We start from the raw sequence: 19,251 nt of genomic DNA on the forward strand, positions 1-19,251 counted from the left end.
ATTACTTGTGGGTAAGGATTTCTAGTAAAAATAGTAAAAAATAAAAAAAGGTTAAATTGACCAGGAACCCGGGTCCCATGGGCCTTGACCAATTTCTGGGTCAGTATGACCAGGAACCTGTGTCAAACAAAAAGCCAGATTCCGAGTTGAACTCCGAATGTTTTGTTATAATCAGTTTCCAGGTGAACCTGACCCAGAAGTTGATCAAGCCCATTGACAACCTGAATCCGAGTTAATTTTGACCCGGAAGTTTTTTAGAGTGTATCGTGATATATATTTCAAAACTTGGTTCTGGGTGTTGCGAACGTATTGCATGGCGTTTTATGCACACAATAACTGCTTAGCAACGATAATAAGCTGTGAACCAGTTAAGTCATAAATTTAGTAGGTTCGGTGATCTTTCTAAGCATGTTAACTCATGTTGTGCTTATCGGCTTTTTGAAATCGACGGTAGATTTCTCTTTGGCAAAAAAGACCGAATGATACGTCGAAACAACACTTGGGTGGTGCTCCCGAGATGGACCATCAATGTGGGATATAAGATGGGGGTGTGGGAGGGGGTTGGTGTGGTTTGGAGGGTAGGGGTGGGGATGTGGGTGGAGTGGGGTAGGATGAGGGTGGGATTGGGGTGGGGGTAAACTCACCAAATGAGAAAGGGGTGAGGGAAAATGGGAGGGTAAAAGTTTATGGTTCATAATTGTATAGTTAATCTGTATCTTTTGTTATACTAATTCTGGCATGTAACACTTGGCCGGAATGTTAAACGCAATTCACGATACTGAAATAAATATGTGGGTTTTACTTGGGGGATATTAAAGAAAACACCGTCTTGCCTTTGTCTAATTGAACTTACAATCTAAGGTCTTTGGCTGAATGTTTTATCAGTAAGTGAGTTAAGGAGTTGTTAGAATTATGTAATATTTGTGTCAGGGTAAAACAAAATATATTGTCTTAAACCTTTTGGGTACTATATTAATTAAAGTCATGCTGCTCTGTCAAATTTGTTGCCGATTTTACCCCCAAAAAATTTATCTTAAAACAATCGTTTTGGTACAATCGAAATATAATGGTCATTTTATACTACACACGCATATATTCCGCCAATATTCCGCCAACATTACAGAATTAGTTTTGCTTGCAAACAATTTGCTAGTAGTGTAAGCACTTCATGTAATCCACCATATACATAAACTGACAAACCTCGAGAAAATTGATATCGATCGGCCATCCGGGTCACGAGAGAACAGTGAAACACCAATTCAAAATTTTGCATTGCATCGATCGATGACAACAAAAAATGAATAAAACGCTCAATGAGCGATCAGCTCCAAACGCGAAATTAGATTATTTATTTCTCATCAAAATTATGAAATTTCAGACAGAAATATTTTTAAAGGATGTTTTCTACTATCATCATCATTAGACAGAGCAAGTTTTATGTAAATCTGTGATCTTCACGATTTTTGTTTCTAACCAATTCTGTAACGTTCCTTTAATTGGAGCTAATTATTATTGTTAGTTATTATTATCGTTATTTTGTGTTGCATTTTGCTGCGCAATGTCCGGTGCGTGTGTGGAGGGTCTGCATGGCTTTCGTTTTAATTCTGCATCAACCAATTTTACCATCTGGCTTATTGTACCAGATATAACTTAATAATAATTACCTATGTTTTTTTACATACTGTGTACATAAATACTTAAATGCTGAAATATCTCCTAAACGTTGTCATGCCGCAATATTCCAAGTTATTAATAAGGTGATTGGTGTATGTTTTAAAATCATTGAATAAAGTTTTGTTACAACAAATGTTGAAGGATTTTATTATGTTGTTTCAACACATTGCCTTTTTATGTTTGCAGATTTATATTTTGTTGGCAGTACGACCATGGGAACCCTCTCACATGCAAATAATGTCACAGTTATTCTAATTCTTTGTTCAACCCCCAAAATCATTCAAAAATTTACCCAGTCAGTTTCCCTTGTGGTTTATATTGATATTATTCTAAATCAGTGCGGACTGGCATAATTAAGGCACAGGACACCTTCAGTAATAGTCAAAGACCAGTGTTCTCACTTGGTTTATGCCAACATCAACAAATAAATCTGTGAAAGTTATTTAGACTCAAGTGGTCATCAAAGTTGCAAGAGCATAGGGGTAGATTTTGTTGCACAAGTTTGTGTGCTTTAGATACCAAAAATGACATCGGGCCCGATTTCTTGTGAGAAATTACCTATTTCTCTAAAACTATGTTACTTCTGAGGGAGCCGTTTCTCACAATGTTTTATACTATTAACAGCTCTCCATTGCTCGTTACCAAGTACGTTGTTATGCTAACAATTATTTTGAGTGGTTACCAATAGTGTCCGGTGCCTCCCACTCACTCCATATTGTACCTTAGACTTCTTACTTTCACGAGTCAAGCATTTGAATTTCAATGGCTTTTTGTGTAAATCACTTTAACCCAGTTCAACCCGAAGGATTTAAAAACAATAAAAAAAATAATGAAACTTTGGCACATGTTTAATAAAAAAAAAATAATAATAATAGAAAAAAAAAGTTTTAGTCCAAGGGCCACCGGAAAATGCAACTCGTATGGCCGCCGTCTTGGATTTTAGTTTGGCCGCCATTTTGGACATGTTTGTACAAATATATCCTCAACTCACGTTTCAACGCCTTTAACCCCGGCAAGTTTTTAAAACGCCAATGGTTTCTAGAAAACGTGTTTCTTCAGTTGGAGTTTGAAATTCCAGAGTGCAAGGGCCAAGATATACGTTCAAACAATTACAACTATTTCAATTGACTTCATGTGATCATTAAAAAATGTACAGGAAACGCACCCTTGTCAGATTCATTGCAATGGCACATTGACAATTGTCGTCTTTATTTGCACATGTTTATGTAAAGTTACAGTTTATACCCTAAAAAAAAACCATCTATAATACAATTGTTTGTTTTGCTTTTCATCGCTCGACGGGATGAACCTTTTTAGCATGCAAAATATGAAGTTTGTGTAGTTTTATAATATACAACAAAATGTTGTGAACCCAGGCATCCTTCTGTGATAAAAAACAGGTTCACTGGCGCAAGACATAAAAAATGAAAAGCCTTCAAAATGTGATTGATGCTGTAACCAGTGTATAAACTACACCTTATCTATACTTACACTATAAGTAACAACAGCTTTAATTTACATTATCTAAGCTTTTTTACATGCCCTAAAATAGGTTACAGAAATATTTTAAGAAGCTGCCAAAGTGATGTGACGTCACACTAGACGCCCAAGATGGTGCGTAAACACGCTTTAGAACAGCCTATGGCAAGGATTGTTAAAAGCCAACTTTTGGTGTGGTTCACAATAACACGTCTTCCTCGCAGGCCTTTTCTATGTCACGCAGTATACGTATCGAGAATACAAAACAAATAAATGTTTATCTGTCTTTCTTGAAAGTGGGCTAGACTGATCCCAAAAATGGGTTATAGAAAGTTCTATTGCGACCGTTAATCTGGGTTACCCTAAACCTAGATTGATTCGGCTTATACTCCAACCGATAATCTGGGGTAACTTCAACCCTTGATCTGGGTAACTCTAACCCCAATCTATTAGTATTAGGCCCTACTCATTATCATGCGGTTGACCGACACAATATGGGCTATACATACCCAGAACAGGGCCCCGTGGATCAGACTGACCTTATAATTGGGTTAGAATAACATTGAATCGGTGGGTAAGCCTGGCTCTTCCTTAACCTTGAATTGAAACTGACCCTCAGGGCGGGTTAAACTGACCCTGACGTTCAATCTCAGTCAACCCCTAACCTGGGTTGACCCTCAATCCGATTAAAGTGACCATGAACATAAGTTAGACAATCCTTAGTCTTGAGAAAAGAAGACTGGCGCCGAGTTGTTTTAAATATGGTTCACACTGACCCTAATCTGGTCCGGTTGACCCTTCAGTTTTGGTAAGACTAACCACACCAAGAGTAAAAAAGTAATGATATTAATACTATATTCTACTAAGAACTGAACACGCTTGCAGCATTGACATCCTTCATTTATAAATATTTATATACACACATCGAAAAATCAGCCAAAAAGATATCAATACAAAGAAAAAGCAATATTTTATTTATTAATTTGTTATACAATATGTTGTAATTTTTAAAAGCATAGCTGCTTTCATCCACCAAATAAAAACACGCTCATTCTGTGAATAAAATCATTAAAATTTTAAGAAGCAGTTTGGGGAAAAATATGAATTATCACCGACTACAACTCTGTTTTCTTCAAGCACAAAACACACAAAACATTGCAGGATTCTGTAAGTTTTGTTTGTTTGTGAATTATTATTTCAAGAACCCAACATCATTAAAAAATACTTTTTTAAAACAAATCTTTTAAAATCTACCCAGTCAGTTATTTTCTTTTGAGGTTTATTTTTGAAATCATTATATAATAAATAAAAGGTTGTCAGTGACCCTCATCACAACAGAACCAAAGAACCCAGCTGACAACTGAGAAAGCGTAAGCAACAAAGTAAAACCATTCCAAGTGGAGATAAAAAAACAGTTTTCCGTTATTGTTGGAATTATTGTTGTTTTGCTTTAATTCAACCGTGGATCACAGTTGGTCAACTGTGGATTTATTTTATAAATTACAACTTTTTCAATAACCCTTCATCAGCCACCAGAAAGAGCCCAAGTGGCAACGGAGAAATCGCAAGCACCAATTTAAAACAGTTCCTTACGGAGATTTAAAAAAAAAAGTTTTCTCGCAAAATTTATTGTTGTTTTACATTAAATTATTTATTGTTGACCAATTGTCTACCATGCAATCACATCATGCTTTTTGTGAAGCTGTATGCTGCCTACTTCATCGTGTTCTGGCGATTGATAAACACTCCCGTCTGTACGTCGCTCTGTAGAAGGTTCTATAGGCAGTCTCGTAACCCATCCTAGGACATCAGGAAAGACAAGTTGATACATATCAAAAATGAGTTCATGACACATGGTGAATACTTTATCTCATAGACAGGCAGACAAACTGATCAAAATATTAATAGAAAAAAAGAGAAATAAATGTACTACGTGATCAATTTATTATTTATAAAGTTAATATATAATACATTAATATAATAAATTATTATATAAACAAGATCCGGTTTGGATCGAAAGCTAAGGTCATCTGCCCTACTCATAATAGATTATTATAAGTAGATACAAATAAACAGAATATTTTATTAATAGGTTGATAAAGAAAATTGATAATAATGAGTATTTATCAAAATTGATGGATTGATGGTTAAAAATCATAAACCTAAGTAGTGACAGAACTGGGTAAATGACACATTTCAATATCTGATCAAAGATAAAATAGATCAATTAACAAATATCGACGTAGGCCTACAATAATTGAGAAAAAATGCAAATTGATGAATTTATGAGCAAAAATTGATAGTACAACAAATAATTGAGGTACTGACACACTGTGAGAAAAAAGCACAACACATTTTAACTAATTTGATCAAAGACCAAATATCTAAAATAAAAGACATCGAGATAAACGCACTGAAATGAAAAATGCAAATTGATCAACAAAAAAGGAAAAATAAAAGACAAAAATAAAAGAACTGACACCTGTTGACAAAATAACAAAATTGAAAAGTTACAAGCATTGGCAAAAATTACAAGTTCGGAAGCTGAAGAAGTTGAAAAGTGGAGTGCAAGACAAAAATATGCAATTAGAGATTATTTGATGAAGGAAAAATATACCACCAAATTTAAATAAAATAACAGAAGCCAATGAGTAAGAAATTCCGATTGGTTCAATTGACCATTTGACATTGATATAACTGATGAATATTGATATACATGCAAGTTTGTGAATTTATAGATATATCTATATAATCATTCATAAACTTATGAATACAACATAAATGGATTATAACAAGCCAAGACAATTTGTATCATGGATGAATTGACACGATAATGTTGTACCGTAGAGTTTATAAAACAAATACTGAATGAATAGTAGTCATGTGTAGAAACAACCATTTTAGTGCACCAAATAACTTTTTCAAAAACGCCTATGCATGATTCATAAATATCCCTTCAAAATGCATACCTGGTCGGTGTGCATAACTGTTGTGTCGCCTAATTTATTCACGAACACTAATGCATAATTCATAAGGATCTGTTCAATATGCATACCTGGTCTGTGTGCATAGCTGCTGTGTCCAATAGCCGCATTGTACCTGTACGGTTCTGGCGACTGGTTTGACGTAGCTCCGCTGGTAGCTGATTAATGTAGATTTCAATTTGCATTGGCGTCTTTGACTGCAGAGGAAAAAACATAAACGGATAAAACTTACACACGCTGCAGAACATGAAAGAGGTTCAGTGTGGCACGAGATTCTGACACCCCCCCCCCCCCCCCCTCGAATGGCGAACTGTGTACAGATTTCTTCTGACAGAAAAGTGTCAGGAGATTCAGCTAATCCCCGCCCCACAACCTCATTATGGCAAACGTAAAGAGTGGTGTTTTTCACTGTTTTACATTCAGAGAGTTTATCGGAACTTCATTGGTAAAGTAAGTTGGGAAAGTGCCTGTGGGCATGTCTAGAAGTTTGTCACGTACTCATTTCAGAATTTTTTTTTTTCAAGATCGGTTTAACTTACCTGTGAGCAGATTTCGTGCGGGCAAAGTTGGACGGGTATGGCGCAATTGCTGGGTTAACTTGTGGCCTTATAATGGGTTTACGTGGTCCTGTGTTGACGAGAAAAAAACACAATCAGTACAGATTCATAATGTTTTATTTTACTACACATCCAACAGCACAATTGGCGCCAAAACAAGAAGGGTAGGGAAATGGGAATAACAAATATTGTTCAGTTCTAGATGTTGGAGGAAAGACCTAGAAGGGAAGACCCATGCAATCAGGTGGGCACTATAAACCCAATCCACATGAGGCTCTTATTCGAGGTGGGGATTCGAACCGGGGTCTGCATAATTATGTGGAAAAGCAGAGAAAGAAGTCACTGAACCAGCAAATCATTTCAACCCTTAATTGGCATTTAAAACAATCAACAATAAAAACAGAAACAAAATTAACACCACGGGGTGTTAAAATAACACCAATGTATTTTTGACAGAAATTGTGTTACATCCTATATGGTATGATGTGAATTTAGGTTATTGTTATCTATATGTGTGGCAACACCCATGGTGTCAATTTTTGTTATCTTGGTGACAAATATTATTAAATCATTAACATATCAATTATCAAAGCAAAGGTTTTGGAACTTACTTCGTTTCTGGCAGAAAGACCCAGAAAAGCCTGCCATACAAGTGCATTTATCTGGTCCGGTACATCTCCCACCATTACGGCATGTCACACGACAATAAGCTAACGAGAGAGGGTGGAAAGTTGACACAACTTTAGTGGACATTTTAGAAAGGATATTTTAAAACAGATGGATCATTTAAAAATAGGCAATGGACATTACGCACAATGAGTTTTAACTTGACGATGATGGCATAATAAAACAAAAAAGTGCTATGTTCAACATGTCAATACATCAAGTTAAATAAAACGTGAAGATTAACTGATATTGTTGTGTTTCATACTATTCATTTTTCATAACAATAACAAAGACGAACTGCAAAAAAAAATACAAAATTCAAAGAGAGAATATCTATATGATGAACAAAACTACACAAGAAAACTATTACCCAAAAGTGTTTTAGTTCAAAACGAGAAAACCAATAAAACAAAATACATTACATATTTAAAATTATTTTGGTGTAAAACATTAATTCATATATAGAAAATGTAGGTTATGAATAGACTCGTGGCACAATATATATTGTATGAGGAAAAGGCAAGAATGGGGAAGAAAACAAATTATACAAAATTATTTTGTTTCATTTCACTTCAAAATAACACATACTGGAAATGTACAAACAATTTGATAACAACACATAAGATCAAAGTATACAGGAAAAATTGCAAAGATAATGTAAAGAGGGCAATGTAGTGCAAGAAACCCAAGACTCTTCTGCTTCCAAGTGCAGACTCCTTTTACTCAACCTGCCCATACATAACACAATGCAACTAAACAAATAGAAATGCAACCAAATAAATAAGCACCCGAACATACAATGAACAACCCAAATTAGTCAAATACAGATAAGTTCTGTCAACAACAAAATAACAAGAAAGTAGAAAAACAATTGCAAATAACAACAATAGCGAACACTTTGCGAGCAATTGAGATATTTTGCATAATCAAAAAACCAATGTTGTGCCTTCTCTCTTTATGCAAATATAAGCCGTAACGACAGTGACGTCATCAACTAGCTCACCTATTTGACAAGTGAGCCCTCTATAGGCCGTTGGGCATCGACAGAAATCTGGCCTGATGCAGGTTCCACCATTCTCGCAAGCCCGGGTGCAAAAGGCTGTCAAGAAAGCATACAAAACAAATGAAAACAATCCGAAATTTTCATTTTTTATTAATGAGAATGACATAACAACAGTTCAACAAAGAAACACTTCCGTATTTTGAGGTAAACCAACATCGCCCCTTTTTTCTCACCATGTTGTATTTATTTAAATTCTGTGTATATTTTGGTTTGCAGTAACACCAATTATGTTTAAATACTTTGCTGTGAAGATGCTTCTTCTTTGGGAACTAGGTCCGAGACTTGCTTTTTGTTTCTGCTGCCTTGGAGTAGATTTTGTTTGTTTGTTATTTAGTTCAAGTATTGGAAGTTCCCGAAATCAAATCGACATTAGATGTGAGATCAAAGAGGAAACGTTCTTCTCTGTTTTAAATGAGAATTTATTTAAATCTAAATTCTCAACTCATGTTTGAGGTGAACACAACCAAGTTTTGATTTCAGAACCGGTATAGTTGTTGTTACCACAAAATGACACTCACCAAACCAAGTACATTATAAAAAAAATTGTTATCGCTGTTTGGTGTTGTGAGACCAGACCACCAGGAAACGCTGTACATCATTTGTGAGAAGGTACAACATTGGTTTTTAGACAAATAATGATTCGCTGACAAAAATGGCAACTTCTTTTATACAACCTACATGTAAAAGACTCAAAAGACTGTCTGAATCTACGGTTTGTTTGACAACCATAAGCTAAATTAATCAATATCACAAAAATTCATCAATTAAGTTTCTTAATGTTTGAAACAGTGGTCTACTTACGACTCTCACATTGTCGACCCTGGTACCCCGCCGGGCAAGAACATTGATCGGGACCAGTGCAAGTGCCGCCATTTTGACATGGCCGAATGCAAGCAGCTAAACAATGTAACGGAACAAAGATAAAACAATAGGTTTATTAGTCAATGACAGAGGGATAGAGTCTTGAAATAGCAATTAGTTCGAGCAATGTTCAAAGTATAAGACCCATTTATTCACGTACATAGCATAATTATTGTATAGGGTTCACAAGGTGATGTTGCGCAATCTGCAGCCAACCATACAGGAAAAACCAGGGCAGCCCCCTTCGTTTTAAAGTGTAGTAGGTTGTTTTGCGTACATAACACACGGAACCTACAGCTTTACGTCCCACCCGAAGGGCGAAACAATAATGGCTATGACTCTCGTTTAAGTATGAAATAAGTATGAAAGAAAAAAAAACATTGTCACATGAAAATGTGTGCTCTCATATGCTTGATTTCCAGACCTAAAAATGGGGTCTCGAATTCAAATTCGTGGGAAAATTACTTCTTTCTCGAAAACTGCGTCACCTCAGAGGGAGCCGTTTCTAACAATGTTTTATACTATCAACCTCTCCACATTACTTCGTTACCAAGTAAGGTTTTATGCTAATCATTATTTTGAGAATTACCAATAGTGTCCACTGCCTTTAGAGTACGGTAATACTTTTAGGGGAAAAGTTTCCGTATGGCGCCACCACTTTTTCATTCGATATGAAATAATATAGTATCTAATTTACCTCAATGAGATATCCCTTTTTGTAAAAATGAGTGAAAAAGGTGGTGGCGCCATACGGAAAGTTATCCCTTTTGGGGGGTACAATCGGCCCCATGTTGGGAATGGAATAAGCAATAATACAATGTTTCCCATTACAATTTTGGAAATAGAAGGTTGCTGTTAAACAGAACAAAATAACACTCAAAAATACCAAAAGGGAGTTGCATAAAGCAAAAGTAATTTCAAAATACCGAAAGCCTACGCTTATTTGTCTTTATGGCTTTCTGTGAAAAAAAAACAATTTTAAGTAAGACAAAAGACATACAAAACATATCGTATTACTCCCCAAAAACAAAGAAATTACATTTCTCGCAAAGGTTTAAAAACACCACAAAATGTCAACAAGTTACAATAAAACAAGTTACAAAAGGTAGATACAACAGCTGCACATGTATGAAACAAAACACAATGATTAAAAAATTATTGTCCGCCACATACCCAGTCTATAGCCATGTAGACAAAAATAATATAAGACAAGATGTCTTATAAATAGTTAATACACAATAATAATAGAAGTTTAATGCATATCTATGAACGAAATAAAATAAAACTGCACATTTTACAGAACTAAAACAAAACCAGAAGTCAAGAGTTGTAGTGGATGTCAGACTTACCTCTCCCGCAGAATGAGCCCGTGAACGCAGGTGGGCATTCGCACTGATTGGGTGCCACACAAGTTCCCCCATTGCGGCAGCGTATGTCACACACAGCTAAAGTATAATAAGGGGGGAAAGAAAATAGAAATCTAAAAAAAAAATATAAAAAAAACGGTGTCGATCAACCGAGCACATTCACTCAAACGAAATTCATCTTGCTAGAATTGATTCAGGAGGGCTCCTCATTATATTAGCCCATTTTGAAGTATGGGGAACACTGTATTTGGTTTTGGTGTGTACAAACAACACTCGTGCAACAGTGATGTGTCCATCATAGTATTACATCGACAAAATGGCTGCAATCTTGGGAGCGTGCCACTGTACTTGAAGATGGTTCGATTCCAAATCTAGTTGCCTTTACAATCTATGCAGAGCTCGTTAGCACTTTCAAAGCAACGCTTTGATTTGCATACAAAAGATTAGGCTTGTCAAATGGGCAAACGACGCATTCATAAAATACACCTTTGAATCCTATGAATACCCTGGCCCTCTGGCATTTCTTGCTACAAAGGCAAGGGGTGTGAGGACGCGTGCCATGCCAGCTCAGTCTAATAGTACAGCGCGCGCGGTATTTGAAAAGCTCATTAATATGCAGCTACATTTTGTTGTAGCTTGAACATCTCGGTCCAATTGCATAGTGCTGGTTGAACACAAAATGTGCTTCAGCAACAACAACAAAACATAGCTGGGTAAAAATCAGACTACCGGCCGCTCAATTGTTATGCTAAGCATTGAGGAACCATGTGCTAAGTAAACGTCAGTTATAAATAGGCCTACCAGTCACAAGCAATGAATATGGCAAGACATTTCTGCCAGTAATAATAAAAAGAAAGTTGTTTTCGTGCTTAAACAGTGGCTACAGAATGCTCAGAAATACTTGTCACAATTTTGTAATAGATGCAGTCCATGTCCATAGGAAACAAATCAAATTGGCCCCTGACCATAAACCAAGTGTAGACCTACAGATTGTACCCTGCAGCTTCAGCAATGATCAGCATACCAATAACTAAATCTACAAAATTTATGAACAACTTAAAAAACACCGTTGTTTTGATTTCATGACCTTCGTTTCAATTTGACAATGCGGTTCCATAGCGCTGTTTTGACCATTCATTCATAACACACCAAAAATATGTTTTTGTTTAATAATTAACAGTTCAATGGTATCAAGTTTATAGTAGATGATCTTCAGATCATTAACTAAATTTACAAAATAAATGAACAATTTCAAATAAAATTAAGTTAAGTGCCGTAAAATCATTTTTGATTTGTCCTTGGTTTGTTTCCTTGATTTTTCAGTATATGACAATGCCATTTCCCACGATACACAAATCTCTGTAATCCTAATGATTTTTTTACCATTAAATCATAACACAGCATTAAAGCATTAAATCATTACACAGCGAAATAGGTTTTTCAAAAAGTAATCAAAAGTTCAATGGATATCACAGTCCCGGTTTGACTATTTTGATGAGTATTCCGCATGAAGTCAATTTCGAGTGGAGTCACTTTCTGGAGTTAACTCGCTATGGATTTCTCTATGACTTTATTTCCCTGATTTACGGCACCTCGTATGACGGACTATAGATCAATCATTTTTGTTTTCAATAAATCAAACAAAACATGTTCAACCGTGCTAAGGGAATTCGAGAACTAGCACTTATTGTTGTTATGTTTCATGCAGCGGGTAATCAGTTTAAAGGTTCACGGCTAATAACAAGATCCCGTCATAAAACCAATGCTCAATGTCACATCACCTCTCCCCCCCCCCCTCCCCCTTCATGTGACGCATCAGCTAACGTATAGAAATGACACGGTGGTTGAATTGTAGTGGTTGAATTGCACTGGACACGGGACCCACTTGGTCAATCCAAACATCACCTGTGAAAGTTTGGGCTCAATATTGGTCAACAAAGTTGCAGGGAAATAACGAAAGAAACAACACTAATGTTGCACAAATTAATTTGTGTAATTTCACATGCCTGGGAAAGTTTACATCACTTGTATACGTTTCTTTATGTGGGTAATATTACTTATCCCCGTGTAAATTTTTAACATATAGAATTAAATTTCTCATCGGAGTAGTATGTTTTTACAAGTTATAATTTTCTCGGTTATATAAAGTAAATGTCTGCATTCGCTGTTTCAAAGAAGAGCCTGGTGTTGAATTGAATGAGTTTTGTTGGAATTCACCCGGTAAAACAAGTGAGCCGTGTTATCACAGCGTGCAAATTACTTGTAAATGACAAGCCTCCCTTGCGATTAACTCCCCTGTATTTAAACCTCACAGACAACCCTGTTAAAAGTGCAACAGGAAAAAAGAAACGGGGATCCGTGAGAAATTTACGGGGTTAATGTTAATGAGATGTGACAGAACTCACGGGTGCATGTTGGTGGAGCGGTACCAGCGGGGCACAGGCAGTAGTCTTTGGCGACACACTGGCCCCCGTGCTGGCAGGCACGACTGCACAACTCTGCAAAAAAGAAGATTCCGGGATTTGAGTTAGTCAATAATGAAATTGGTCGGAGAGGGGAAGCTAGGGAACTTCGAAGATAATGATGATGAATTTGGTGACATTGAGAGAAAACCCATAAAATTTACTTCACTCTGGAAATTTGGGATGCGTGAGGGAAGTTGAAATCGGGGAGCAAACTGTATAATTGGTTTGGTAAGTCAATAACTATCTGGGCCAAGGTAGGAATATCTTTTGGATTAAAGGCACTTATCACGTTTGGTAAGTGTCAGCAACAAGTATTCTCACTGTCGTGCATCCCAACATAATGCATTAAACAACAAATCTGTAAACAAAAATTGACTCAATTGGTCATTGAAGTTGCAAGAGAAAAAGGGAAAAAACCACCGTTGTTGCACAAATTTGTGTGCTCATTTTAATACTTGAGTAAGAATAGTATACCCCTTTCTAAAAAAAAAATAAGTTACTTCAGAGGGAGCTGTTTTTCTCACAATGTGTTATACTATCAAAAGCTCTCCATTGCTCGTTACCAAGTAAATGTTATGCTTACAATTATTTTGAGTAATTACCAAAAAGTTTCCAAGTTTCCAGTGCCTTTAAACCTCGTTATTTATATACGATGACCATTTGGGTTCTTGGCGCCTTTCTCCGTGAAGAAAGGGGGAAACGGTGCATTTATTTTTCCAGTTTGAAAAAAAAAAATGGACTGTTGGATTGGTTCATCTGACAACTGCTAGGTAGAAAGAACAACTTGCACATTCAGACATTATATTATCTGTTAAGTTTTTTTTAGCCATGCAGTGGACATTATTGGTAAATGTCAAAGACCAGTCTTCGCACTTGCTGTATCTCAACATATGCATAAAATAACAAACTTGTGAAAATTTGAGCTCGATTGGTCGTCGGAGTTCATAACTATGAAAGAAAAACACCCTTGTCACACGAAGTTGTGCGCTTTCAGATGCTTGATTTCGAGACCTCAAATTCTTAACTTGAGGTCTCGAAATTAAAAGCGTGGAAAATTACTTCTTTCTCAGAAGGGAGCCGATTCTCACAATGTTTTATAATACTACCAACCTCTCCCCATTACTCGTTACCAAGTAATAGTTCTTTTGAGTAATTACCAATAGTGGCCAGTGCCTTTAAGGGAGTAGGGTAGGAGGGGACAACGACACATTATGCACTTTATCATATCAATAGTGCGCCCTCACCTAGAGTTCAACAAGAGGATGTTCATTTTGGTCAAACCAGTGCGCAGAGTGTACAAATCTGTGCGTTTTTATTGTTTCGTTAACGTTTTCGCTCTAAGATGGCGGCTGTTTGAAGTCAGCGCGTGAGATCATGAGTTGTTTTTTTTACCGAATCGCACCATTTTGTGTATTTCTTTAGATCTCATTCTGGGGAGGGGGACAAGAGTTCTGAGTGATGGGAATGCTACAGTAGTTGGCGAAACAAGTTATTAATGATCCGACCCAAATCTTCCGAGTTCACATTAAGGGGGGAAGAGACATTTCGATTTGAGAAACATCTATAATTTCTTTTTTTTTTTGACTGATCATCACGATGGGCTGATTTCCTACTCTTGCTCCCGAGGGCCCTGCGCATCATCATTATGGCAGGAAACATTGATTGGATGTTTGTGCCAAAGAAATCAATTCTGTATCTTCCAATATTTTCCATCAATACAACCTTATTACAAGTTTTATAATCCTTCCCAACATCTGCAACAAGTTGAATTATTTCTGGTGGCTTGTTTCCCGGGTTATTTCATTAGTGTTATCTATATCAGTGTCATCTCGGTAAAGATGCGTAGAGAAAGAAGGAAGATAGACGTGGGGAAAAATCAGACCCAAAAGTGAAGTAAATTCTTTCCAGTCGGTGTCCCTTGTGGTTATAGGAACACTACATAAATGTTTTTGCCAACAAAACAGCTGCTTATAGCAGTGCAAGCACTTAATGTTTTCCACCATAATTTGACAGACAGAAATATTTTAAGGGATGTTTTCTAACCGTGTAAGTTTAATGTGAATCCTGTGAGCTTAGACGTATTTCTTTTCCAATTCTGTAATGTTCCTTGCAATAATTTATTTGCTACAGTGCGACTCCATTGAGTTCAACATCAAGCAACCCACACTTTTCAAAAGTAAAATTACGAACGCTTTCCATAGACCAATTCCCGATCCAAAGCAACGTTCCCCTTAAATACATTTACAAAGTTGTAGGCTACCTGTTTCACAGCTAGCACCAACAAATCCTGCTTGGCATGCGCAATGGCCGTCCGAACGACAGAAGCCGCCATTTTTGCAGCTTGGTTTGCAGACATCTGTAGTGTAATGAATGAGAAAATAACATGAAAATAATGTGGACCCTGATTGCAATAGATGTCCTAGGGAAATCGGTCCATTTGAGATTATGTCCCCATATTATGGGCCGTTAACAATGGGTGTAGGAGGATGATTCAAAAGAGGGCGCTATCAGACCAGGGTCCAATTTCATAGAGCTGCTAAGCACAAAAATCTGCTCAGCATCAAATGTTTGCCTTGATTAAAACAGGATTTCGCAACCACATTTCTACGTGATTTTCAAGATAAGCATACAACAGCTGAATACCAGTAACTAGAAAATGCAACAAAATGGAAATTCGGTTGGTATTCCTGTTTTTACCAAGGAAGAAATTTAATGCTAAGCAAATTTTCGTGCTTAGCAGCTCTATGAAATTGGGCCCAGGTTTGTACACACTTCGCCGTAATATTGGGGAGGTGGGGACACAGAATCTCCTGCCACGCCATGATCATATTATATGGAACGCCACATGTACACAAAATATTTGTTTACCAAAGCAATGTCGATTTCGGCATAGATTTCTCTCGACGACTATTTTCTGTCCGCTCTCACATCCGGGTACGTTGTTGTCGTAGCAATAGGCCATCCTCATCTCCACTCCGTCACCGCAGGTTCGACTGCACATGCTCCATGCTGACCACTTCAACGCAGGTACTTCGTGAAAAATAAAATGAAAATATTTTCTCTTAAAATGCCAATCACCTTTGATAATTCTCAAAGACCCGTGTTCTCACTTGGTGATATCAACATTACATGAAATACCAAACCTGTAAATGTGGACGCAACTGACACCCAACTGGACATCGAAGTTGCAAGACAATAATGAAAGGAAGAAAACTACGTTACTTCAGAGGGAGCCGTTTCTCACAATGTTTTATACTTTCAACAGCTCCCCACTGCTTGTTCCTTTCAGTCTTTATGCTAACAAAAGAATTGAGTAATTACCAATAGTGTCCAGTGCCTTTGACGACTAAGAACGTTGTTCTAAAAGAATTGTTCAAACTTTTAATTAATCAAGTTCAGTATTGAAGTATTGTTTCTAGAATAAGTCAACTGAGAATGTCACACAACAAACGGAATGACTAATTAATGGTAAAGAGGTTAGTCTCTGATCTGCCATTCAACCCTGCACCGTCAAGGTCAAATGTTTGCATGTAGTCACCGTCCCCTAAACACGCCGTCTCTAGCGCTCTATCCCCCCGCCGGTAATGAGGAGGTGACCGCTGAATTGTAGAGGTGTTGCGTCAAATTGTAAACAGGTGATCAAAACCCATAGGGGAAAGAAACCCACTAATAAGCTCATCAGTCAAATGAAGGGGGGGGGGTGACGCCTTGAGAGAATTGGAATGATCCATCAATTCCACGAATGTTCATATAATTGATTCCTGATCTGCACGAAACAATATTTTTGTTAAAGCTTGATCGTATATATTTTTTTACGGTTTCCCAAATGCCCCATTCGGGTGATTGAATGAATGCCCACTCGATGAAATTATTAACCACTACATACAGTTGATAACTTGATTAGATTTGTTAATTCCCTTTTCCCCCTGTTGAGCGGTCATGTTCAACTTGTGTCCCCCTGGGGGTGGAGATTCAGTTAAACAACCTTGAACCCAGGTGAAGATGCGGATACCTTTAGAGTGCAACACATGTGTTTTTATCTAACTGCTGTAAATAAAAATGTGTATAGAATAGATGACTCTCGGGTAAAATTGATCCATTTCAGTATGGGTCTCGCTGTTTCAATAGTTCATCCACACAAATTCATTTATGACATGCTGTCAAGTAAAGATAAAGCTGATTTGAATGGGCATATGCGCTGGAATTGTCTTCAAAGTCTACAATCACGCACCGATGATCGTATAACCAGTCAAGACTTTTGGCAATGTCTCAAAAAGGCTACAACTTTACGAAATGAAGTTTCACACGTTAGTTCTGTTGTACATACCTTCATTTATACAAGATTTAAACAATCGAATGGTTTCGAATGTACATTTTGCCGTTAAAACTAGTGGTCTGTAGAAAATAATGATTTATATCATCACAAAGCCAATAATATAATTGTACCTTCCTTATAAAAGACCTAAATTTACAAAATTTAGTTATTCCCTAATGAGCTTTTAACATTTTGTGACTCAATCTCCGCCTTCGTTGGTTTTAGAATAACGAACACATATTCTACCATAATTCGAGAGGAACAGAAAGATGAATCGCCAGAAGTCATAAAACTGGTATTTATAGTTTTAAATGAAAGTGCATCATCACGAACTACACGTTTATTTCACCCGAGGGAGTGTTATTTTATACATGTATTTCCTGTACTATGAATGATCCATGTGGTGGGAGTTGACATTATGTGAAAGTTTTGTTTTACTCTTTCAAAAACAAAACTTACAAATATTAGAAATTCACCAGGCAGTGTTTATATAGTTGGCTGCAAGTTGAACAGGGTGTTCAAGCAAGGGTTTTGTCAAACTATGTAAACAACTTAAATCTACATTTGAACTCAGAGTGTCTAAAGACAGCGTCGGTAAAGTAACACTAATAAAAAATAGTTGTTTTTGCAGAAATTGAGTGTCATTTTAAGATCCCAAGATGTAAATTGTTATTTTCTAATGGCAATTGTGACAACACCGATTGTGTCAACTTTAACACCCCCAGTTTGTTAAGTGTATCCCCTATATGATTGTTTATAATGCATTGTTTTTACTAAATTCTTACTACTTTTTTAACTGTTGTGTATTATTAAAAAAAAACATAATATTGTTATTTTTGCTCATGTTTTTTAATCCTGCATTTTAATGTTGTTCTTGACTGTACATCGCTTTGAAACAGTGTTAAAGCGCTTTATAAATGCATTTAAGTTAAGTTTTAAGTTATTGTGTCTTCGTCGTGTGCTTGAAATCTCAAGAATTCTTATTTATTTTTAGACTTTTTTTAGGGGTGGGGGTGGGAGAACGTTTAGGGGATACCCCCTGCCTATTATCGTACGTGGTAAATTCTTAATTAAAACATTTTACACTTACCATTGCAGTTATCCAGTTTGCACGTGACAGTCTGGGCAGCGATCCCCCGTCCTGTTTTACAGTCCCGTAGTCTGGAGTCAGGTCGACAGCGCGTGAAGCGGTAGCGGGTACCAGTGCCACACGTTCTGCTACATGTACTCCAAGTAGACCAGTTTGCTAAAATAAAACATTAGAAAACCATCAATTATTTTTGTAAACAAGTACTTATGCAATTATTGCATAAATTTGTTGAGTATAAGTAATCACGTGTAACTGAATCTATGAATGTTAGATATGTTTATTTAAAGTGAGATTATTGTATCGTCTGCTCAGAACTAAAAGTTTCTCAGGCATCTGTACACAGGTTGTGCAGCAAGCGTGTTTTTCCTTTCATTATGTTCTTGCAGCTTCGATGACCAATTGAGTCAAAAGTTTCACGTGGTAAGCATTATGTTTGGATACACTAAGTGAGAATTACTGGTCTTTGACAATATTACCAAAGGTGTCCAGTGCCAGAACTGAAGAGGGTCAAAGTTCACAACTCCTCTATCACACATCAACCATCTTTGCCTGGTTGCACAACAGGGCCCAATTTCATGGCTCTGCTAACCGCCGGATTCTGCGCTTACGATCACGATTCCCTGCTTACTTGCAAGCGCCGAATTTCTGCGCTAGCCTTGTAAGCGTAGAATGCCTAGTAACGTGGATTACGCACGCGCAGACGCCAAAATTCGCCGCTAACCCGTGAAAT

The 19,251-nt window shown here is 36.9% G+C and overlaps 1 protein-coding gene across 1 annotated transcript in view; it reads right to left on the reverse strand.

Annotated features, from left to right (window-relative positions):
* Positions 1-2,850: 2,850 nt before the first annotated feature.
* Positions 2,851-19,251, reverse strand: part of LOC117288101 — a 57,756-nt gene continuing 41,355 nt past the window's right edge. Inside the window, exons 6-16 of the mRNA XM_033768800.1 lie at positions 18,522-18,677; positions 15,985-16,146; positions 15,377-15,472; positions 13,057-13,149; positions 10,634-10,729; positions 9,225-9,320; positions 8,364-8,459; positions 7,306-7,404; positions 6,677-6,764; positions 6,209-6,334; positions 2,851-4,953 (exon numbers count right to left, since the gene is read on the reverse strand). Coding sequence (XP_033624691.1) covers positions 4,872-4,953; positions 6,209-6,334; positions 6,677-6,764; positions 7,306-7,404; positions 8,364-8,459; positions 9,225-9,320; positions 10,634-10,729; positions 13,057-13,149; positions 15,377-15,472; positions 15,985-16,146; positions 18,522-18,677 — 1,190 coding nt within the window. The 3' untranslated portion in view covers positions 2,851-4,871. The remainder of the gene's footprint in view (positions 4,954-6,208; positions 6,335-6,676; positions 6,765-7,305; positions 7,405-8,363; positions 8,460-9,224; positions 9,321-10,633; positions 10,730-13,056; positions 13,150-15,376; positions 15,473-15,984; positions 16,147-18,521; positions 18,678-19,251) is intronic.

The sequence above is a fragment of the Asterias rubens genome, chromosome 3 (assembly GCF_902459465.1).
Source record: "Asterias rubens chromosome 3, eAstRub1.3, whole genome shotgun sequence".
Lineage (NCBI taxonomy): Eukaryota > Metazoa > Echinodermata > Asteroidea > Forcipulatida > Asteriidae > Asterias > Asterias rubens.